Consider the following 18,829-nt stretch of genomic DNA (forward strand, 5'->3'; position numbering starts at 1 on the left):
GATAGGTGTAGCCAATGAATACATCATTGCTATGCATAAGGTAAAGCTTATGCCCAGCCCTTAAACCTTTCTATGCTTCTCCCATCGCGGCATGTGTATTAGACATAAACCCCACGCGCTTGCTTCAGAGAGGAGTACCTTTAAAGAACCACAAGCTTTTAATGTAACAATATTCTTCTGCCAAGATTTTAATTTAGTTACAGTTACGCCTTATCTAAATAGTCCATGCACAGCAGTGTGCTCTTTTTTACTAATTCTTTGCAGCATAATATCATTAAGGTGTTTTCAGCGTAAGGACATGTCTGCGTTATTAAACCGACGTTTCTCAATGTTTGCTGACGTTCCTAATAAAATAGGCTGGCTGTTTTGGAGAGGTTCGACTCTAGAATAGGAACTTTTCTTAATTTGAAAGAATGTCTGGTCATTTAAGAATTTAACCGGTTGGAGATTAGGTACAATTTCGTCCACAACTCTTGCAAAGGATTACCGTGCCCTAATTTGCTTCTCCGATCAATTCGGTGACGAGTTCCCGCAGACATATCCACGTTACCCTGACTTAAATTGGCCCTTTTTGGTCCTTAGGGACGGAGGTAGAAGAGAGCTTTTTAAGGCCCTAGCCTTGTAACTCTTATTAGAGAATGAAAGCTCTGATAATGAAATAAAAATGAAAAATATTTCCTTTGAGGTTCATAATTTGGAATGACGATTTCATATCACGTAGGAGTGTTGTCATTACTTCTAAAAAGTAGCCCTCTTGTATCCACCATCTTGAATTTCACGAGTTTTCAAACGTTATGAGATCACCAAAGGGGCTCGAATATACTCTAAACCGATAAAGAAGGCTAAAGTAATCTAAAAAATGTAAAAATTTACTCCAGAGTAATTTTTGCCCCAACCCTGAAAAATTCAAAATTTTGAAAACCATGCCCGTCAGAAAAGGCTGCCATTAAAAAATCAAGTTTCTTGACCAATCACATGACAATCCAAACTGGTTCTCCAGATAAATTGAATGAAACTTGTCAACTCAATTTCTTCAATGCTTTTAAAATTACCAGCGTTCAAAACGGGTGAGGTTCTCAAAAGCTCTCCACTCCTATTTCAATAGAGCTATACCATTACTACGGTATACTATACTATTTCTGAGGTTAAGCTATACTATTGGTGGGAGAATATAGATCCAACAATAGGATTAAAATTAAAGCGAAAAAAGTGTTTATAAAATGTGTTTGCAAATTGAATCCTCTTAACTGTACACAAGAAATGAACAGTCACTCAAACAAGTCCTCAATTCATCTCAGCTGCCGAGTGTTCAAATTTCAATTCCTTCCTTCAGTTCCTTCCATGCAGATGGTAAACATTGTTAAGTCCTTCGGTAGAACAGTTCTGTGTCCATTAAGGTCCTCTGCTGTGTATGTACCATTCAGAAATACTTGGAGACAACAGGAACTCTTCTGTTAGGTCTGCATGTACTCCATGGCCGGATTGTGAGATTCTCTTCATGGCTGTACTGTCATCTTTGCAAGATATGATTGAATGTGACTGGTTAACTTTGCTCCTCGGCCATGTCAATGTACGAAAACAGTTCTTCAATTCTTCGTTGCACAATGGATAAAAATGAGGCGATCATCTCCACAACAAGTAAGTCGAGGTCACTTGTGACAGCACGTTGAAATGCAAGACGTTGAGCAGTTCAAACTATCTGCCTAAACTTGACTGAATAATATAATGATAATTATTTTGAAGCCAAAATATAACGCAGCAAAGTTACCATATCTGTAACGAGCAAATGCAAAATTGCCCGGAAAATTGCCAACTTCGGTTTATCTGGTAAAGTTTTTTACGTTTTCATCCAGGCATGCCCATCCTTCGAATATCTGGTCGGTAAACTCAGAAAAAGTGATTTAACTTATCTTAGTTTCATTTTCAAAAGTAAAAACCAAAAACAAGAGGTCTGTCATCAAGCGAAGAATAAAATTTAGCAGCAAAATACAACTAATAAAGACGGTTCACCGGATTTTGGAACGGCAAATTAAAATTAAACCAAAATTTAAAATTCCGCCATGTCAGTCCTTGCCAGCTATACGAGTCCAACCAGACAATGGCCCGGACTAAGCAAACGCCACTACTACCTTAAAAATGTAAATAGCTTTATACGTTATAGTTACAAACAAATGATAAAATCTCATTCGCTTTCCTGAAGTCTTTTTTGCTGATCAGGTAAAAGATCAAATCTTAGTCTGGAAATTGTTTTAAATATACCTTATGGCTGCTACCTGTATTAACAATTGTTGTAACTTTAATCTATGTAGCTTTTAATTAGCAAATATTGCTCAAAAGCAATGCACTACTGTCAACTTTATGACGATATAAACTGAGACTTTCTTTGTTTTCTCTGCTCAATAAAACCAAAGTATAGAAAACAACAATAATGTATTCTTTGAAGTGAAAAACCATAAAAAAAGTGTCATTACTATCTTAACATTCTTTAAAACGTTTTACGTAGGTTTCTGTTTAAACAGATAAGCACATCTTGTCAAACTTGAATAACGTTAACTATAATTCCCAATATATGTCAGGATATAAAAGTCTAAATACATAATGTTTCGCTATCTGTGTGCTCACTGACGCTAGAACAAGTAAATAATCAAATGACCAATAACCTTCCTTCTCTTGCTTCTTTGTCCTAGTCTCTATCAAAACGAACATTAAATCCGACAACAAGCAAATTTAATCTAGAAAAAATGTCAGAAGGTAAACTTTTGTGATCACTGAGAATCGTGAGTGGCTTAATTTAAGAAAGGCTGCTCTGACCAATTTTTTGTAAGTTTTAGAGTATACTTGAGATTAACAATCTTAAGAGAAAAGTTACATCAACTTGTTACGATTATAAGACGTGCTTTGAATCTACAACAATGCTCACACCAGCTAGTATCTTATAAAAATCATGTTTAAGCTTAAGCACCACGAGGAAAACACGGACTGCTGTAGGATATGATATGGGTCCAACTGGGTGGAGTTTTCTTCCCTGAGCTTGATTAGCTTCAGCTTCTGCCAAAAATATAAACAAAAGTTTTCAACAATAACTTGTGACTGTGCGGCATAGTTTGTAAGTTTCTTTACTTGTTTATTACTCTTTATTTCGAATGTTTTGTAATTTGCTTTCGGATTAACACCATGGAGTATTTCTAATCATGGTCTAAACATGTTTGCATGCTTGGGAGATGACTAAATAATAATAGAGAACTCTTTTCTGATAGCTTATATTTTACTTTAAAAGTAATTATAACTCACCTCAATTGTCGTGTTGATTTAAGGATCGCCACAATTCAGGTGCATCCCTCCTATGCATACCGTCAACACTAAAATTTAAAATTTAAAAAGTACAAAATTAAACGGTAAACTAAAATTGCTAAGAACGGAAACTACATATTAAAACTACATAATTATTTTGAAATGACTCTAAAATACATCTTACCTACAATGCTCCTGCTCTTTTCCTCCAAAATCTAGTGTGACATCATCACCAATGAGTACGAATGGAGCCCAGAACTTCACCTCATTAAACTTTGATGACTTCCGGAGACATTTCATGGCCTGGTTGAGGGACACACTGGCACTGTTTCCATTCCTCAAGTGCTGATAGAAGCTCTTCATGAACTCCATCGTGGCCTCGTCATCAATTGCCCAGAGAGACACCAGAACGGAGCGAGCACCAGCTCCCAGGAAAGACCGAGCAATACCAACCACTCCCTCAGCCTTGATCTCTCCTTCGCCACTATGACAGCAACTAAGCACAACAAGCCTTGCTCGTAGCTGAACAGCGTGTACGTCTGCTATCTTCATGATATAGTCCTTCTCTTCAGGATCCGAGTACCTCCGTTGTGTGTTAGGGGCTAAGAAAATTTCACCACTTCCCACTTTTCCATGTGCAGCAATGTGTACCAAAGCAACCGAACCAATCCGTTTCAGCACCTCATCCTTAGTTGCTTCCTTTCCCGTGAGCGGAGTGGTGTTAAGAATCTCGCCGATCATCTTTACTTCTTTTTTGGCATATGGCAACTGCGATATTTTGGGTTGACCAAAGATGTTTGTGATTTCCTCCAGACATGGATCTCCCACGAGAAGTACCCCAGTCTTACTGTGGTAGTCATCAGGACAATCAGCGAGCAGCTTCAAGCTTGTCAGCGACGGAATCATGCGGATCCTGAAAGATTCACTGAGGTATCTTGAAGCTTCATCCACAAACGCAGCAAAAGGAGCAAGGCCTAGTGGACCATCCGGGACAATGATTATTTCATTACCTTTTAGAAACTTCGCGATGGGGCTGAAAATGCTACGATACAAAACTTGCAAGGTATTGTTCTGGCAACATGACTGCTCTGTTTGGCAAGAGGCTTTTGTAAGCTGTAGATCATCACCTCTTTGCAGTTCCAAAGAACGACCACACTTGTTTTCTTTGAAAGCAGCTTTTGTTAAGCTCATTACAAAGCTAAACGCATCTCCGTTGTGTACGTTGCTCTGTCTAAACTGAGCATCTTTTCCTTTGCTGAGTACCCATAAGTTGATCTTTTCACCCTCAAGTGCTGCAAAAACTATGTGAGAAGATGTATCGCTTGCTATGTCTGACATCATTTCTTTAAATTCAAGAGAAAAAGGCAGAGGTAATTTAAGGCCAGAATTTGATGCCATGAGATCCATTAACGCTTGAGCTCGTCCCTGTTCAGCAGCATTTAAAGCCTCGTCAGTCATGGAAAGCTTCAACAGAACTCTGATCAGACTGGTGTACACCTGTTTATGCTTATCACGAAAGCTCACTTTCCAGGTATCTTCAAACTCAAGAAGCATTCTTATGCCATTGAAAACGTTTACACTGCATTGATAACAATCCAGAGCCTCCAACAAACAACCTGAATATTCACAACTCCTAGCTAGATGAAGATATGCACATCCCTCTCCACACATATCGCCGATTTCGTTAGCGACGTTAAGATGCAGCTTGAAATATTTCTTGGCTAGTTTAAAATCACACAGTCGCAGATAGGCTCCTCCTAGACGACAATAGGCTTTTCCTTTGCCACTCTTGGCGTCTATCTCTTCCGCAATCTTCAGACTCTCTAGACAGTACTCTATGCTTCTCTTTGAATCGCCGAGACTGCGATAAATGTCAGCGCGGTGTAAATAGGCAGCTCCTTGTCCGCTCCTGTCTCCCACTTCTTTGACAAAGCTTAGATGTTTCTCATAAAACTCCATGGCTCTTCTGAATTTCGAAAGACGGTAATAACAATGGCCAAGATTGGCATAGGCGCCTCCTTCTCCTGCCCTGTCACCCACTTCTTTAGCTATGCTGAGACGTTGCTCGTGGTACTGTATGGCTTGTTTAAAATCGCCGAGACTGTCGTAAGCAATGCCGAGATTGCCATAGGCACGTCCTTCTCCTACCCTGTCACCCACTTCTTTAGCAATGCTGAGATGTTGCTCGTGGTACTTGATGGCTTGTTTAAAATCGCCGAGACTGTCGTAAGTAATGCCGAGATTGCCATAGGCACGTCCTTCTCCTGCCCTGTCACCAACTTCTTTAGCAATGCTGAGATCTTGCTCGTGGTAGTTTACGGCTTGTTTAAAATCGCCGAGTCTTCGATAAGCATTGCCGAGATTGCCATAGGCACCTCCTTCTCCTGCCCTGTCACCCACTTCTTTAGCAATGCTGAGACATTGCTCGTGGTACTTTATGGCTCGTTTAAAATCGCCGAGACTGTCATAAGCATTGCCGAGATTGCCATAGGCACCTCCTTCTCCTGCCCTGTCACCCACTTCTTTAGCAATGCTGAGACGTTGCTCGTGGTACTTTATGGCTTGTTTAAAATTGCCGAGTCCTTGATAAGCATTGCCGAGATTGCCATAGGCACGTCCTTCTCCTACCCTGTCACCCACTTTTTTAGCAATGCTGAGATCTTGCTCGTGGTACTTTATGGCTTGTTTAAAATCGCCGAGTCTTCGATAAGCACTGCCGAGATTGCCGTAGGCACCTCCTTCTCCTGCCCTGTCACCCACCTCTTTAGCAATGCTGAGACATTGCTCGTGGTACTTTATGGCTTGTTTAAAATCGCCGAGTCCTTGATAAGCATTGCCGAGATTGCCATAGGCACGTCCTTCTCCTGCCCTGTCACCCACTTCTTTAGCAATGCTGAGATGTTGCCCGTGGTACTTTATGGCTTGTTTAAAATCGCCGAGTCTTCGATAAGCATTGCCGAGATTGCCATAGGCACGTCCTTCTCCTGCCCTGTCACCCACTTCTTTAGCAATGCTGAGACATTGCTCGTGGTACTTTATGGCTTGTTTAAAATCCCCGAGACTGTCATAAGCATTGCCGAGATTGCCATAGGCACGTCCTTCTCCTGCCCTGTCACCCACTTCTTTAGCAAGGCTGAGACGTTGCTCGTGGTACTTTATGGCTTGTTTAAAATTGCCGAGTCCTTGATAAGCATTGCCGAGATTGCCATAGGCACGTCCTTCTCCTGCCCTGTCACCAACTTCTTTAGCAATGCTGAGATCTTGCTCGTGGTACTTTATGGCTTGTTTAAAATCGCCGAGTCTTCGATAAGCATTGCCGAGACTGCCGTAGGCACCTCCTTCTCCTGCCCTGTCACCCACTTCTTTAGCAATGCTGAGACATTGCTCGTGGTACTTTATGGCTTGTTTAAAATCGCCGAGTCCTTGATAAGCATTGCCGAGATTGCCATAGGCACGTCCTTCTCCTACCCTGTCACCCACTTCTTTAGCAATGCTGAGATGTTGCCCGTGGTACTTTCTGGCTTGTTTAAAATCGCCGAGTCTTTGATAAGCATTGCCGAGATTGCCATAGGCACGTCCTTCTCCTGCCGTGTCACCAACTTCTTTAGCAATGCTGAGATCTTGCTCGTGGTACTTTATGGCTTGTTTAAAATCGCCGAGTCCTTGATAAGCATTGCCGAGATTGCCATAGGCACGTCCTTCTCCTGCCCTGTCACCCACTTCTTTAGCAATGCTGAGATGTTGCTCGTGGTACTTTATGGCTTGTTTGAAATTGCCGAGTCTTCGATAAGCATTGCCGAGATTGCCATAGGCACCTCCTTCTCCTGCCCTGTCACCCACTTCTTTAGCAATGCTGAGATCTTGCTCGTGGTACTTTATGGCTTGTTTAAAATCGCCGAGTCCTTGATAAGCATTGCCGAGATTGCCATAGGCACCTCCTTCTCCTGCCCTGTCACCCACTTCTTTAGCAATGCTGAGATCTTGCTCGTGGTACTTTATGGCTTGTTTAAAATCGCCGAGTCTTCGATAAGCATTGCCGAGATATCCATAGGCACGTCCTTCTCCTGCCCTGTCACCCACTTCTTTAGCAATGCTGAGATCTTGCTCGTGGTACTTTATGGCTTGTTTAAAATCGCCGAGTCCTTGATAAGCATTGCCGAGATTGCCATAGGCACGTCCTTCTCTTGCCCTGTCACCCACTTCTTTAGCAATGCTGAGACATTGCTCGTGGTACTTTATGGCTTGTTTAAAATCGCCGAGTCTTCGATAAGCATTGCCGAGATTGCCATAGGCACATCCTTCTCCTGTCCTGTCACCCACTTCTTTAGCAATGCTGAGACATTGCTCGTGGTACTTTATGGCTCGTTTAAAATCGCCGAGTCCTAGAGAAGCATTGCCGAGATTGCCATAGGCACGTCCTTCTCCTGCCCTGTCACCCACTTCTTTAGCAATGCTGAGATCTTGCTCGTGGTACTTTACGGCTTGTTTAAAATCGCCGAGTCCTTGATAAGCATTGCCGAGATTGCCATAGGCACGTCCTTCTCCTGCCCTGTCACCCACTTCTTTAGCAATGCTGAGATCTTGCTCGTGGTACTTTACGGCTTGTTTAAAATCGCCGAGTCCTTGATAAGCATTGCCGAGATTGCCATAGGCACGTCCTTCTCCTGCCCTGTCACCCACTTCTTTAGCAATGCTGAGACATTGCTCGGGGTACTTTATGGTTTGTTTAAAATCATGCTCGACAGGTACACCACAGGTATCTCGTTTACTTATTTCGCTGCTGACTTCCTTGGCTATGTGAAGATGTTGCTGATTTCTCGTAACAGCCTTTTCGTAATTTTCGTTGCTACTACCAGCTCTGACAAGGTGACCGTCGGCTTGTGTTTCTTTAACTGTGTGGTCTTCTTTTCTGATATTGCTTAGGCGTTGCTTCTGATGCTCTAAAATTTTCGATCTCTGTTGTTCCATTTCTGTGTTAAGGGCAATGGAAATTGTTTAGCGTTCAAGTGGTTTTATTATAGACATATTTCACAATAGATCACCAGGTTATTTCCGAAAGTAATACAGTCTAATAGTCTAGTAACCATTGGTAAAGTTTAACAATGTAACATAATTCAAGCTCAAAACTTTGAAGTCCTGCAGCCTATACACGTTTGCTGCCGAAAACACCTTTAGTGTTTCTGCTGCTTCTAAAGGATAACTCTCGCTAACTGTCTGGAGTGCATGGTTTGAAGTGTAACATCTACGAACTACTTGCTGGCATTAGATCTCAGTGAGGTTAGCTAGTGTCAGCAATGCTCTTCTCGTAAATGCTGGGAATTTTTTTTTTGTAATATGACATGGCTTTGCCAGCGAAGTCATATGCGGCAAGTCCTCCTCATCGTAGTCTCCGCTAACGCAGGTAGCAGCTGAGCGGTAGTCGCGAAAGGAGAGTATTCGGGGCCTTAATAAGACTTATTAAAGGGTCTGATTCTTAACTTCATAAAAGCTACTTTACAGGTCTAGTCACAACATAAATAAGAATAAGAAATAACCGGAACTTTTGACTACTGAGGGAAGGAAAAGGAAACCCTGGCCCTCCAGATTGGTAGTTGCGCGTGATTCTTATCTAGTATAATACAGGCTACAATGGTTTCAGTACAACGCCATGGCGGACTCTTGACGATGTCTTTATCAACTGGATTGACTATGAAAGAAGAAGAGGAACTCATCCATACTCTGAAAAAATGGCAGGCTGAACCAAAAATCAGCATGAATGTGGGATGTTGAAAAGTGGGTGATCAACACGTTACTGAGGAAGAGACCCTAGGTAAATTTGGTGTGGCAGGAGGGAGAAATGATAATTGGGAGCGCTTTAACTCCTTCTGCGCACTAAGCAATCTCGCCATTGTATCGACTATGTTCCCACACATTCGGTCTTCACTGAATGGCCAATATCTTAACCAGCTGCAGATCGATCATGTAGTTACCTTTACAGCCAATTTTAAATGATCTGTACAAAATGTTCACAATATGTTAGAGCATATAGAGGTGCGGACTGCGTAGGTGACAATAAGTTGGTGATCACTAAAACACTGCTTCAGTTTTACAGAACGGCCAGGAGAGCGTTACAAGTCAGAAGATACTAGACCAGCAAGTTGAACACGCCTGAAATTAGGAAACAATTTCAGTTGGAGTTAAAGAACAGGTTCAACTGTCTGTCAGTGGAGGATAAAGAACACGGAAACAGCTAGGTCTGAAGATGAGGATGAAGTAGCGCACGACAAATAAGTAGAGAAAAAGCGCACAAAGATCAGACAAACCTATTGTAACATTGCTCGAGGTGTGCTAGGTTAGAAAACAAGGAAAAACAAAAGCTGGATCCGCCAAGAGAGCTGGAAAAGATTAGAGGAAAGGAGATGGCTAAAGCAAAGGTTAGTTCGTGCAAGGTCGCCAAGACTTAGCGCGAGGCTGCAAGAGGAATACAGCAAGAAATACGTAGAATTGAAGAATAGTACGCAAAAGGGTAAGGGAGAATGGGCTAACAACATAGCCCATTCCGTGCAAATGAAAGGTGTTTACGAGGCTACAAGGAGGCTGTGCAGCGAGCCACCTAAGAGAATTGACATGGTAAGGAACAAGGCCGGCAAGTTGTGATGGCAAGGCAGTGTATGATGGTAACCAATGTTCGGTACCCGATGACACAGGTCTAACAAGATGGTTTGATGTGAAGTCCGGTTTGAAGCAGGGCTGCAACATGTCGGGGTTTCTGTTCTTGTTTTTGATGGACTGTGCTAATACTGTTATCAGATGAAAATTGTTGTCCAAGTTAGACAACTTAGATTTTGCTGACAATATTTCACTTGCATCTGGCACTAAAGCTCAAATCCAGAAGAACGTGTTGGGGTTCAGTACCAAAAGTAAAGCACTGGGCTGAAGATCATCTCCGAGAAGACAAAACTCCTCAGATTGAACGTAGCTAGCAATGAGAAGGTGCAATTTGACGAACAAGATGTTAAAGACGTAGAGAGTTTTGTGTTCTTGGTTCATACATCAGCAGGTCACGCGGCACGGAAGAACACATTCCAGCAAGACTAGGACAAGCCCTTGCTGCGTATAACAAGCTAAGAAGGATCTGAGGGACTATCAGTTTCACAGCAAAACCAATGGATGTGAAACGTGGCGAGTGACTAGAGCAGACGAGAAAAAGCTGCATGTGTTCTTGCACAAGGGCCTACATCGGATATTAAAGATCTACTTGTCAATGCGCAAAACAAACGAGGAGACTGAAATAAAAGCGGAGAGTGAACCAGTAAGCAAGCAGGGGGCAAAGAAGAGCTGGACGTTGTTAGGTCTCATCCTTAGAATGGATCATCTTTTGCATGTTCGAATCGCTCTCACATGGCTACCAGAAAACAGAAGGAATCGGGGTCGACCCGGAAAGACAAGCAGAAGAACAGCGGAAAGGGTTCTTAAGGAGAAATGGTTGGTGTTCTTCAATAAAGTTAAATAGGTGCGATTATTTCATTCTTAGTCGTAACTTTTGGAAGCGGAAGAACGTAATTGAACATTTTAAATCATTAATAGGCAACTTTGTAGAATTTTCGAGGGACAAAGAGGTAGGGAGAATGTGACTCTTTTTCTTACACATACAACGGCAATTTTTGTTTCGCCAGCCGTCCACTTAGGTCGCGTTTATGGGGCATGTATGTGAACGATTTCTGGACATGCGCTATCATGGTTTCCTTAAAGTTGTTGTTGACCAGACGATTGGGCACGAGGAATAAATATGAGGCGTAAAAAATGACGTATCCAGAAATCAGATAGAGTTTGTCTTCGAAAGAACCCTTGCATGCAGAAACAGATCTACTTGTCGGACAGAACATGATCCATATCAAAGGGTATGAGAACTAAGAAATCCACAAATCAGAGAGGTGTTTTAAACTGACAAAAGTTCGATTGAGGCCTTACACTACTGTAAAACTATTGCGAAATTGATATTAAAATCTCCAAGCTTTCGCCGATCTACTGCATCATAAGGGATAAGAAAAAGTTTACCCCGTAAGGCTTATATACACATGTAAAGTAAACACGTGTGAAAAGCGAGAGAATGTGGAGAGTAAAATATATGAGGTAAACTAAATGAGGTACAAATATGGATAAAAATGAATAAAAAACAGTAATATGATCTAATGGGCGAGTGCCAAAGTACAAATAGTCTCTAGATATGCTAAAATAGTTATTAGAATAAATGGTCCGCGAATTTACTGCATTCCTCCGGGGAGTTAAGGGCAGGTTTGTAGTTTCGTATATAAAACGCTTCGCACAGGCATAGATTTGCGTGGTCGTTTTCTAGCACAATGGGCTTGCCTTCGACGCTTTTGTGGACTTTGTTTTGGCACTTTGAAATGTGTTTTTGGACTGAGGAGTTATCATTGTTCAGGTGTTCCTTACACGATCTTGGATAAAGCGTGTAGTGCTCCCGATGTAGTGTTGGTTGCAGTTGCTACAAGTGATTTGATAAACAGCGTTGCGTAGTAAGCACAGTTCGGTTCTTGGAGATGGGGCAGTTGGCCCTCGTGCATATTCGTTCCTTCTTGTTGTGAGAGAGAGCTCGTCTCAGAGTGTAAGACTTGTGCGTGACACGTACTGGTATACCCTCTTTGCGGAAAATTTTAGTGATCCTGTAGTTGACTCGTTCGGAAATATATGGGATCTTCAGGTACGACCATTCTGTGATGAGAGATAGGAGGTCTTTGTGATGGCTCTGGGGGTGCTTTGTTTGGTCTATATTGCTTTCACGATACCGAGGATGTCGTCAAACATGTTTTGGTGTTTTGTGGTTGTCGTTTTTGTAAACCATTTATCTTCGATACGTTTTCGCTCATTACCAATGAAGTTGATCTTTGACTTTTCCGGTATTGTTGATTGGTAGTGGACGAATAATGGTTTCTTTGCTGTCTTTCCTTTGTAAAATTTGAAAGAACTTTTGCCGCCTTTCGAGATGGTAATTTGGAAATCAAGTAGTGATAGTGAGAGGCTATTGGGTGTTATTTCTGGTTTCTCAATTTCAAACTTTAAGTTAGGGTGCAGATTGTTCATTGTATCATGTAATTGGTCTGCCATTTCTTCACCAGTTGTCTGGAGATAAATGTCGTCAACATATCTTCTGTAGGAGCTTATAGATAGTTGTGAAGGGAGAGCAGTTGTTTCCAGTCTGTCCATGAATAGGATTGCCAGAATGCCTGACATGTTAGAACCCATAGGTACGCCTTCTTTTTGGCGGAAAACTTGACCATTGAAGGAAAAGTACATGTTGTTAAGCGTAACTGTGAGAAGGTCTGTTATGTCTTGTTTGGCTAGGTGGAGTATTGGGGTGTGAAATATGTCGGTGGCGCTGGTAATGGCTTCTTGTATGGGTATTGAGGTGTATAAGGATACCACATCGAGGCTGCATGGATATGGTAGCGTTTTGTTGGTAGTGAAATTGCTGGCTCGGATGCACTTGATGAGCTCGAGGCTGTTTTCTAGGTGAGCTGGAATGTCCTTCAGCATTGGTTTAAGGGCTTTGGCGAGCAGCCATGACATGCACTGGGTTGGTCCACTGGTGGTAGATACAATGGGTCGTATTTTAATATCTGGACCAGTTTTGTGGTCTTGATAAGGTGGTAGAAGCTGGGGAGATCGGTGTTTGCGGCGATGAAGCTTTTCCGGACATAAGGAGGCAACTCGTTCTGTGGGTAGATGTTTCTCCAAGTTGAGTTGACTTTGTTCTCGACTGTTTTTGCTAACATGTGGGGTACCTTTTGATAGGTGTTAGAGTCACTGAGGTGAGTTAGGGCTACTTGCGTGTACGTGTCGTGCTGTATTACGCAGAATTCTGTGCCTTTATCGCTGGGGGGGGGGGGCAGATGTAGTTCTTCTCTTTGAGTTCTTTGATTGCTTTCCTATCTGCGTACTTGATGTTCGACCACTTCCTTTGGGGTTGTAGCTCTTAAAGTGTGACTTGAAGTTTGTGGTGGATCCTCTGGAGTTTGTGGTGTCTCATCTGGAGAGAGGTGTTTGATCATACAAGGGCCAAGAAACGGTTCTAGTTGCCTGACAAAAGATTAGCAACACAATTCTGACGGCTCTTTGACAAAACGACTTAGAATGAAGCTGGGACAACTGCAAAGAGGCTTTTGATGCAACAGTGGAAAACGTGTTGAGCAACATGAAGAGGAAAAACGGTACCGAGGAAAACGGGAAAAACAAAGATTAGAACAAATAGCTATAAAAATGAAATAGAGAACGACACTAAAGAAGAAGATCGAGAACAAAAGTTCTGACAATAAGTTTACTGAACGATCCCCGATAAAAGACTTCAAATACTTCCTATGAAGACAGATGTCCTAGAGACTTAGGTAATAGGAGAGGAATATGTGGTGGAAAAAAGTTCGATAACGGAAGAGCAAAAAACTTGGAAATGGTGAAAAATAGAAGGTAGGCTGCCAATAAACATGAATAAAAGACGATGAGATAAGAAAGAGGAGTAGTGAACAGTTGCGATAGATGAAGCTGTCATAGGATGAGAAATACCAACCGGTGAAGAGATTAGGCCGGACCAGTAAAATCACAAAAGAAGAGATTAAATTGGCTGAGATTAGATATGTAAAAAAAGGAAAAGTAGCAAGAATAGACTCCATCACCATTGAAATGCTAAAAGCAGAAGTACGCAGAATCGTACGGTACTAGTACACATGAGTTATCGCAAACGTTTGGGATCAAAAGAAAAAGCTGAGAGATTGTGCCCTACAAACTAAAACAGCAGTGAGATCATTAAATTACCTACGAAAGGTCTTCTAACAGTATGTGGAAACTAGAAAGGACTAACTCGTATGTCAACAGCAGCAAAGTTTATTTATTGAGCAGAGTGATCATTAAAAAATATACGAGATGACATCAATCGGCAGCTGTGAGTGGAGCACGCTGGATATAGAAGTGAAGAAGTACCACTGAGCACACATGTTTGAGTTTCCCAGTGTATGTCATTGGACATGTTATTTAGTGGAATTAAGGTCTATAGTTGCACCAGTTTATGGAGTTTGAGAAAGCTTTGGATAGTATATACCGAGGCATCATTGGCACTATCCTGCTCGTTAAGGAGTTATAATTATGGGTCAAAATATCCAGCCCAGGTTGGATTACACGTTAAACGTCCACGGAAATTTAACCAATGCGCTATGATGGGTGGGACCTTTCATTTAAGGTAGTCTGAAATGCTATCAAGGGTAAAGCAGGGTTATTCTGTTTCAGGTTTCTCATTATCTACTGGGTAATGAAGAGAACAGTGGAGAACAACAAGGTTGGTATCAGATGGAAATGGATAACAAACATCGATGCTTGCGATTTTTTGAATGATTTAGTTCTGTTGTCTAGAAGATGGAGTCAAGGCAATGCAAGTTTGCAAGAAAAGTACTGAGGTTAAACGTTCAATCAAGAGGAGACCAAAGAAACAGCACAACCCTGAAATGGTACGATTAAAGGTGAGTCGGGGAAAGAGAAGTGGAAGACGTGGAGAAATTTGAGAAACTCGGGCGAAGGAGGACAAACAGGCTGGCAGAAATATTGATACAAGACTTCAAATATGGGGAAAGTAGGAGTTGCATTAACAAGCTTCGAAGAGTATGGGAAAGCAGCCTGCTTAGGTGAAATACAAAAGGGTAATAATATCCATGAGCAGTGTGGTCTCTGTTTGACTCTATGTTACCGAGTCATGGGGATAACCAAAGAGGATTAAAGGAAGCCAAGTGTCTTCCAGCATAAATGCGGAGATAAAATCCTGAAAGATTACTGGCTGATCAGAAATGTTGAAGGTCAGTAATCAAATGATAACAGAAAGATTTGATGCAAGGGCAATCGATGAACAGATGACGATGGTAATGGTTAGGTCATGTTTTCAAGATGTCAGCAGACCAAAATATTAAGAATGCTCTAATACGGGCACCAGCAAAAAAACAAGCCTAGCAGGGGACGCCAAGAGAGACTTGGTGGAGAACTATTAAAAATGAAACAAAAACCGTTGTATTTATAAATACAGTTAAAGCCTGGAGAGAAACAAAACTTGTAGCTAGAGACAGAGTAACTTGGAGTGCAAGATAACATAGCCGTACAGGCCGCTTTCAACTCTGTCTACCTGATCATGAAAACACACGTTTTAATTAGCCTTGGGAAATTTCTAGCTTTAACTCCTTTTTCAAAATTAACTAAATCAATGAAACGTTTTAATCCATTCTTTCGGCAATCACTGTACTTAAAATTTTACCTTACTTTACTTTACTTTTGTCAACAATGTCCACAACATAAGGCCGTCTAAAACGTGTTCTGTTGATTTTTGTGTCACTGACTAGAAAGTAACTCACTAAAATGGTACAGAATTCTTGATTTTTTGGGTTAATGTTTTGTCGTCAGCTAGTGGAGTCATGGCATGAACGACTTAGCAAAACTAACAGCGATGAATTGCACTGATAAACAGATTTGAAGACGGGAATCTGATGGCGATGTGATTTTCACTTTCTCAGTAGTCTATCAATTTTCAAGGAGCACAACACCTTGTAGTGGCTTCCCTATACTTTCAGTTCCAAAGCGCACCATTCAACAGTATTTTAAAAACTACATAACTTTAGAGGGAACAACACAGGCATATATTACTAACATTATTGTAAAATGAAGTTGCAATGTCATTTTTCGCAATATTTCTTATTTCATGATAGAAATCTGAAGCCTCTCTTCTGCAATGATTAAGCTAAAATATTAGTTTGCAGTGTTCGTTTAAGAAAAAGGTGAATTTTAGGACTTCGTCAGATGTCGATATTTATTTCACGAATTTAGACAATATCTTTCAGTTTCGGGTTGTAGGTTTTTATGCTTTCGGATTTTACATTTCACTCTACAAATTTCGTCGAGCAAAGGTTTCAAACTTCTGCTGATGTTTTGACACTATCGTGACACTAGTTTAATCACTTAAAAGTTAGAGTTTTACTCACTGTTTTGACCCAAAGTAACAAATCTTGGAGTTCACGAGCGAACTTGACCAACAAACTGTAAGAAAAAACAAGCATATCAAATTTTCGCTTAGCAATCGTTATCGGCCATCTTCATTTTTTTTTTCTTAAAAAGGAGTTTGTCAATTGCAAAGGAAATTAAGACCTTTGAGGAAAATCCACGTCGACCGTCTGCCATGACGTACTGACTGACAAAAGGATAGTTCAACCACGTGTTATTTACTGACATCATGGCAGGCTCGTTTCATAGTTGTCTTTTCATATCTGAATATCAGGAGATGCAGTTATTGTTAAATTTCCGTTTTCAGGGATTCAATAATTTTTCGAAACTGTTTCTTTTGTATTAAAAATTTCAAGATAGTTTCAGAGCAGGCAGATAGAAACTGAACTCTGCTCTAAGTGGCGTTTTCCATAACCAAGTTAGTACGAAATAATTTTGACAAAATTACAATACTTAGCAAATAGGTACCATGTCGGTGTGTCCTTCTTTGGGGTACCAATTAATATGGCTGCCTTCAAGGTTTAACTAGATTTTATCTCGTCTGAAAATTTGATCATTAATTTCAGAAGCCAGTTACGCGCGCTTTAATGGCTTCCTCCGCAGTGTTTCCTGCAGTTTTCAAAACTGATGAAAGCGCCACAGACGCTTTCGGTCAAGAGAAGTTCTCAATTCCGAAATTTATTATAGGTACGATTAATTAGTAATTGGACCTCGTGTCGTATACAGTAATCGTCCTCGCGATTTCAAATCGGCCAATATCATCAGGAGATCTGTATTATACTATATCACAATTTTACCATAGACCTCTGACTGTATCAATTGTTTGAAAGGAAATAGAACGCCATTAACACTGAATTAAGAAATATATCTCTTTAATTTCACTTGTTTTGCTTGATGCCTGACAATATCGCGAATATTAGCACACGCAGGTAAAATGTGACTTACTTGCAATGGAGTATTTCTGTTCTCTTTGTTTCTCTGAAATCTCTTTCCTGGAGTGACTGTGAGCTAAGTGATCTTTGTTTCTTCGCAGCCTAGTGGAATAAATTAGAATTTTTTCAGATGTAAACGTATCTAAGTTTTAAGAATATGGACCTTTCAACTTTAGATTTTGATTTTCTTGGAGATTTGTAGTTTAGTGTTCAATTTTTTTTAATCAGATTGATTTGAATTCCAATAGCAGGTTACTTACAAGTTTTTGATCCAAAATAGCAACTCTTGAACTTCCTGGCTAAACTTTTCCAAAATAGTGAACCTGCAAATAACCGATTCATACATTTAATGCATACGCTTGGCAATTAAATTTTCCGACAAAGACAAGGACTGAAGTGAAGAATTATCATCGCAGTAAATTTTCCAATTTAAGCAATTGCTTAAATTGGAAAATTTACTGCGATGATCATTCTTCACTTTCATCTACAACCGCAGTTCAAATATGAATTATTCCATATATACGTCACATAATTTCACTCCCCAGGGGAAGATATGAACTCAATTAATTTAGCTCGCTCCAACGTGTGGCTTCATAGCTCAGTTGGTAGAGCATCGCACCGGTATCGCGGAGATCACGGGTTCGAATCCCGTTGAAGCGCTGATTTTTTCAGGCTTCTTCTTTCCAATTGCTTAAATTGGAAAATTTACTGGGATGATCACTCCTCACTTTCATCCACAACCGCAGTTCAAATATGAATTATTTCATATATACTTTACATTAAAGACAAGGACTAAAAGGAGTGTGTCAAATTTTAAAACCAGAACAAGAACGGCAGAGTCTGAATATCTTCGCACAAATTAACCTTTTTTTATGAAATGAAGAAACTTGCCTTTTTTCATAAGATGTGATGAAATCATTGACAGTTGAAATTTAGCTGTTAAAGGAATATAGTTCAGTTTCAAAGGGCTTGTGACATCTTTCTTCTCAACTCTACCTGTACATGTCAAAATCAGAATCAATCACTCAGTTGGAGAAAAATAGTCTTTGGACGTTCTGAATAACTGAAATCCAAAGAAAAACTGTACAATTGACCAAATTATAACCTACCCTAAAGTGCATTAAGACTATGATGTAAAAGTCTCTAAATAGTCCGTTTTTTGAAAGATAACTTATCGGTAATTCGTTTTATTTCTGTAAAGTTTGTTATGCGAACTTTCCGTGTTCGTTCCGAAATGAAATGGCACTTGCTGTGCATGAGAATTCCTTTCCCTGTGTTTACTATTGATGTATGTGAATAGTATTGCTAATATGTAACATCTAATTAATATGACTTACCACAGTGAGGCGTTTTCTTATTTTTCTGCAATAAGCTAAGAAATCAGTGTTCCTCTACCGACAAATGGAATTTAGAACTTCGCCGCTTAATTTTGAAATCTATAGGCTTTATTCTATTTTCAGGATTTCTAACTCTCGACATTGATAAGTTTTGACAGCTGTATATTCGCATTTGACGTTTAGATTTCGTTTTCCAAATCCACTTTCGATATTTCTATTTCCTGGCCATGAGGTTGTAGCTTTCTG

General features: G+C 40.6%; 1 protein-coding gene across 1 annotated transcript; it reads right to left on the reverse strand.

Moving 5' to 3' along the window:
• Positions 1-139: 139 nt before the first annotated feature.
• On the reverse strand, positions 140-18,046 carry LOC149105621 (uncharacterized). Its single transcript, XM_089270762.1, has 5 exons — positions 17,507-18,046; positions 17,260-17,348; positions 3,476-8,261; positions 3,292-3,359; positions 140-3,048 (listed from the first exon to the last, which is right to left on the reverse strand). Exons 1-4 carry the CDS (start codon positions 17,590-17,592, stop codon positions 3,293-3,295), a joined length of 5,028 nt encoding a protein of 1,675 aa, XP_089126888.1. The 5' UTR covers positions 17,593-18,046; the 3' UTR covers positions 140-3,048; position 3,292.
• Positions 18,047-18,829: the final 783 nt, after the last annotated feature.

The sequence above is a fragment of the Orbicella faveolata genome, unplaced genomic scaffold, assembly GCF_042242905.1.
Source record: "Orbicella faveolata isolate gen_17 unplaced genomic scaffold, um_ofav_v1 contig_34, whole genome shotgun sequence".
In the NCBI taxonomy this organism is placed as follows: Eukaryota; Metazoa; Cnidaria; class Anthozoa; order Scleractinia; family Merulinidae; genus Orbicella; species Orbicella faveolata.

Coding starts and splice junctions, on each gene's coding strand:
- LOC149105621 (XM_089270762.1), bottom strand. CDS start 17,592: ATGTATGAATCGGTTATTTGCAGGTTCACTATTTTGGAAAAGTTTAGC. Junction 17,349..17,506: donor CTATTTTGGATCAAAAACTT/GTAAGTAACCTG, acceptor TTATTCCACTAG/GCTGCGAAGAAACAAAGATC. Junction 3,360..3,475: donor AAAGAGCAGGAGCATTGTAG/GTAAGATGTATT, acceptor TTTAAATTTTAG/TGTTGACGGTATGCATAGGA.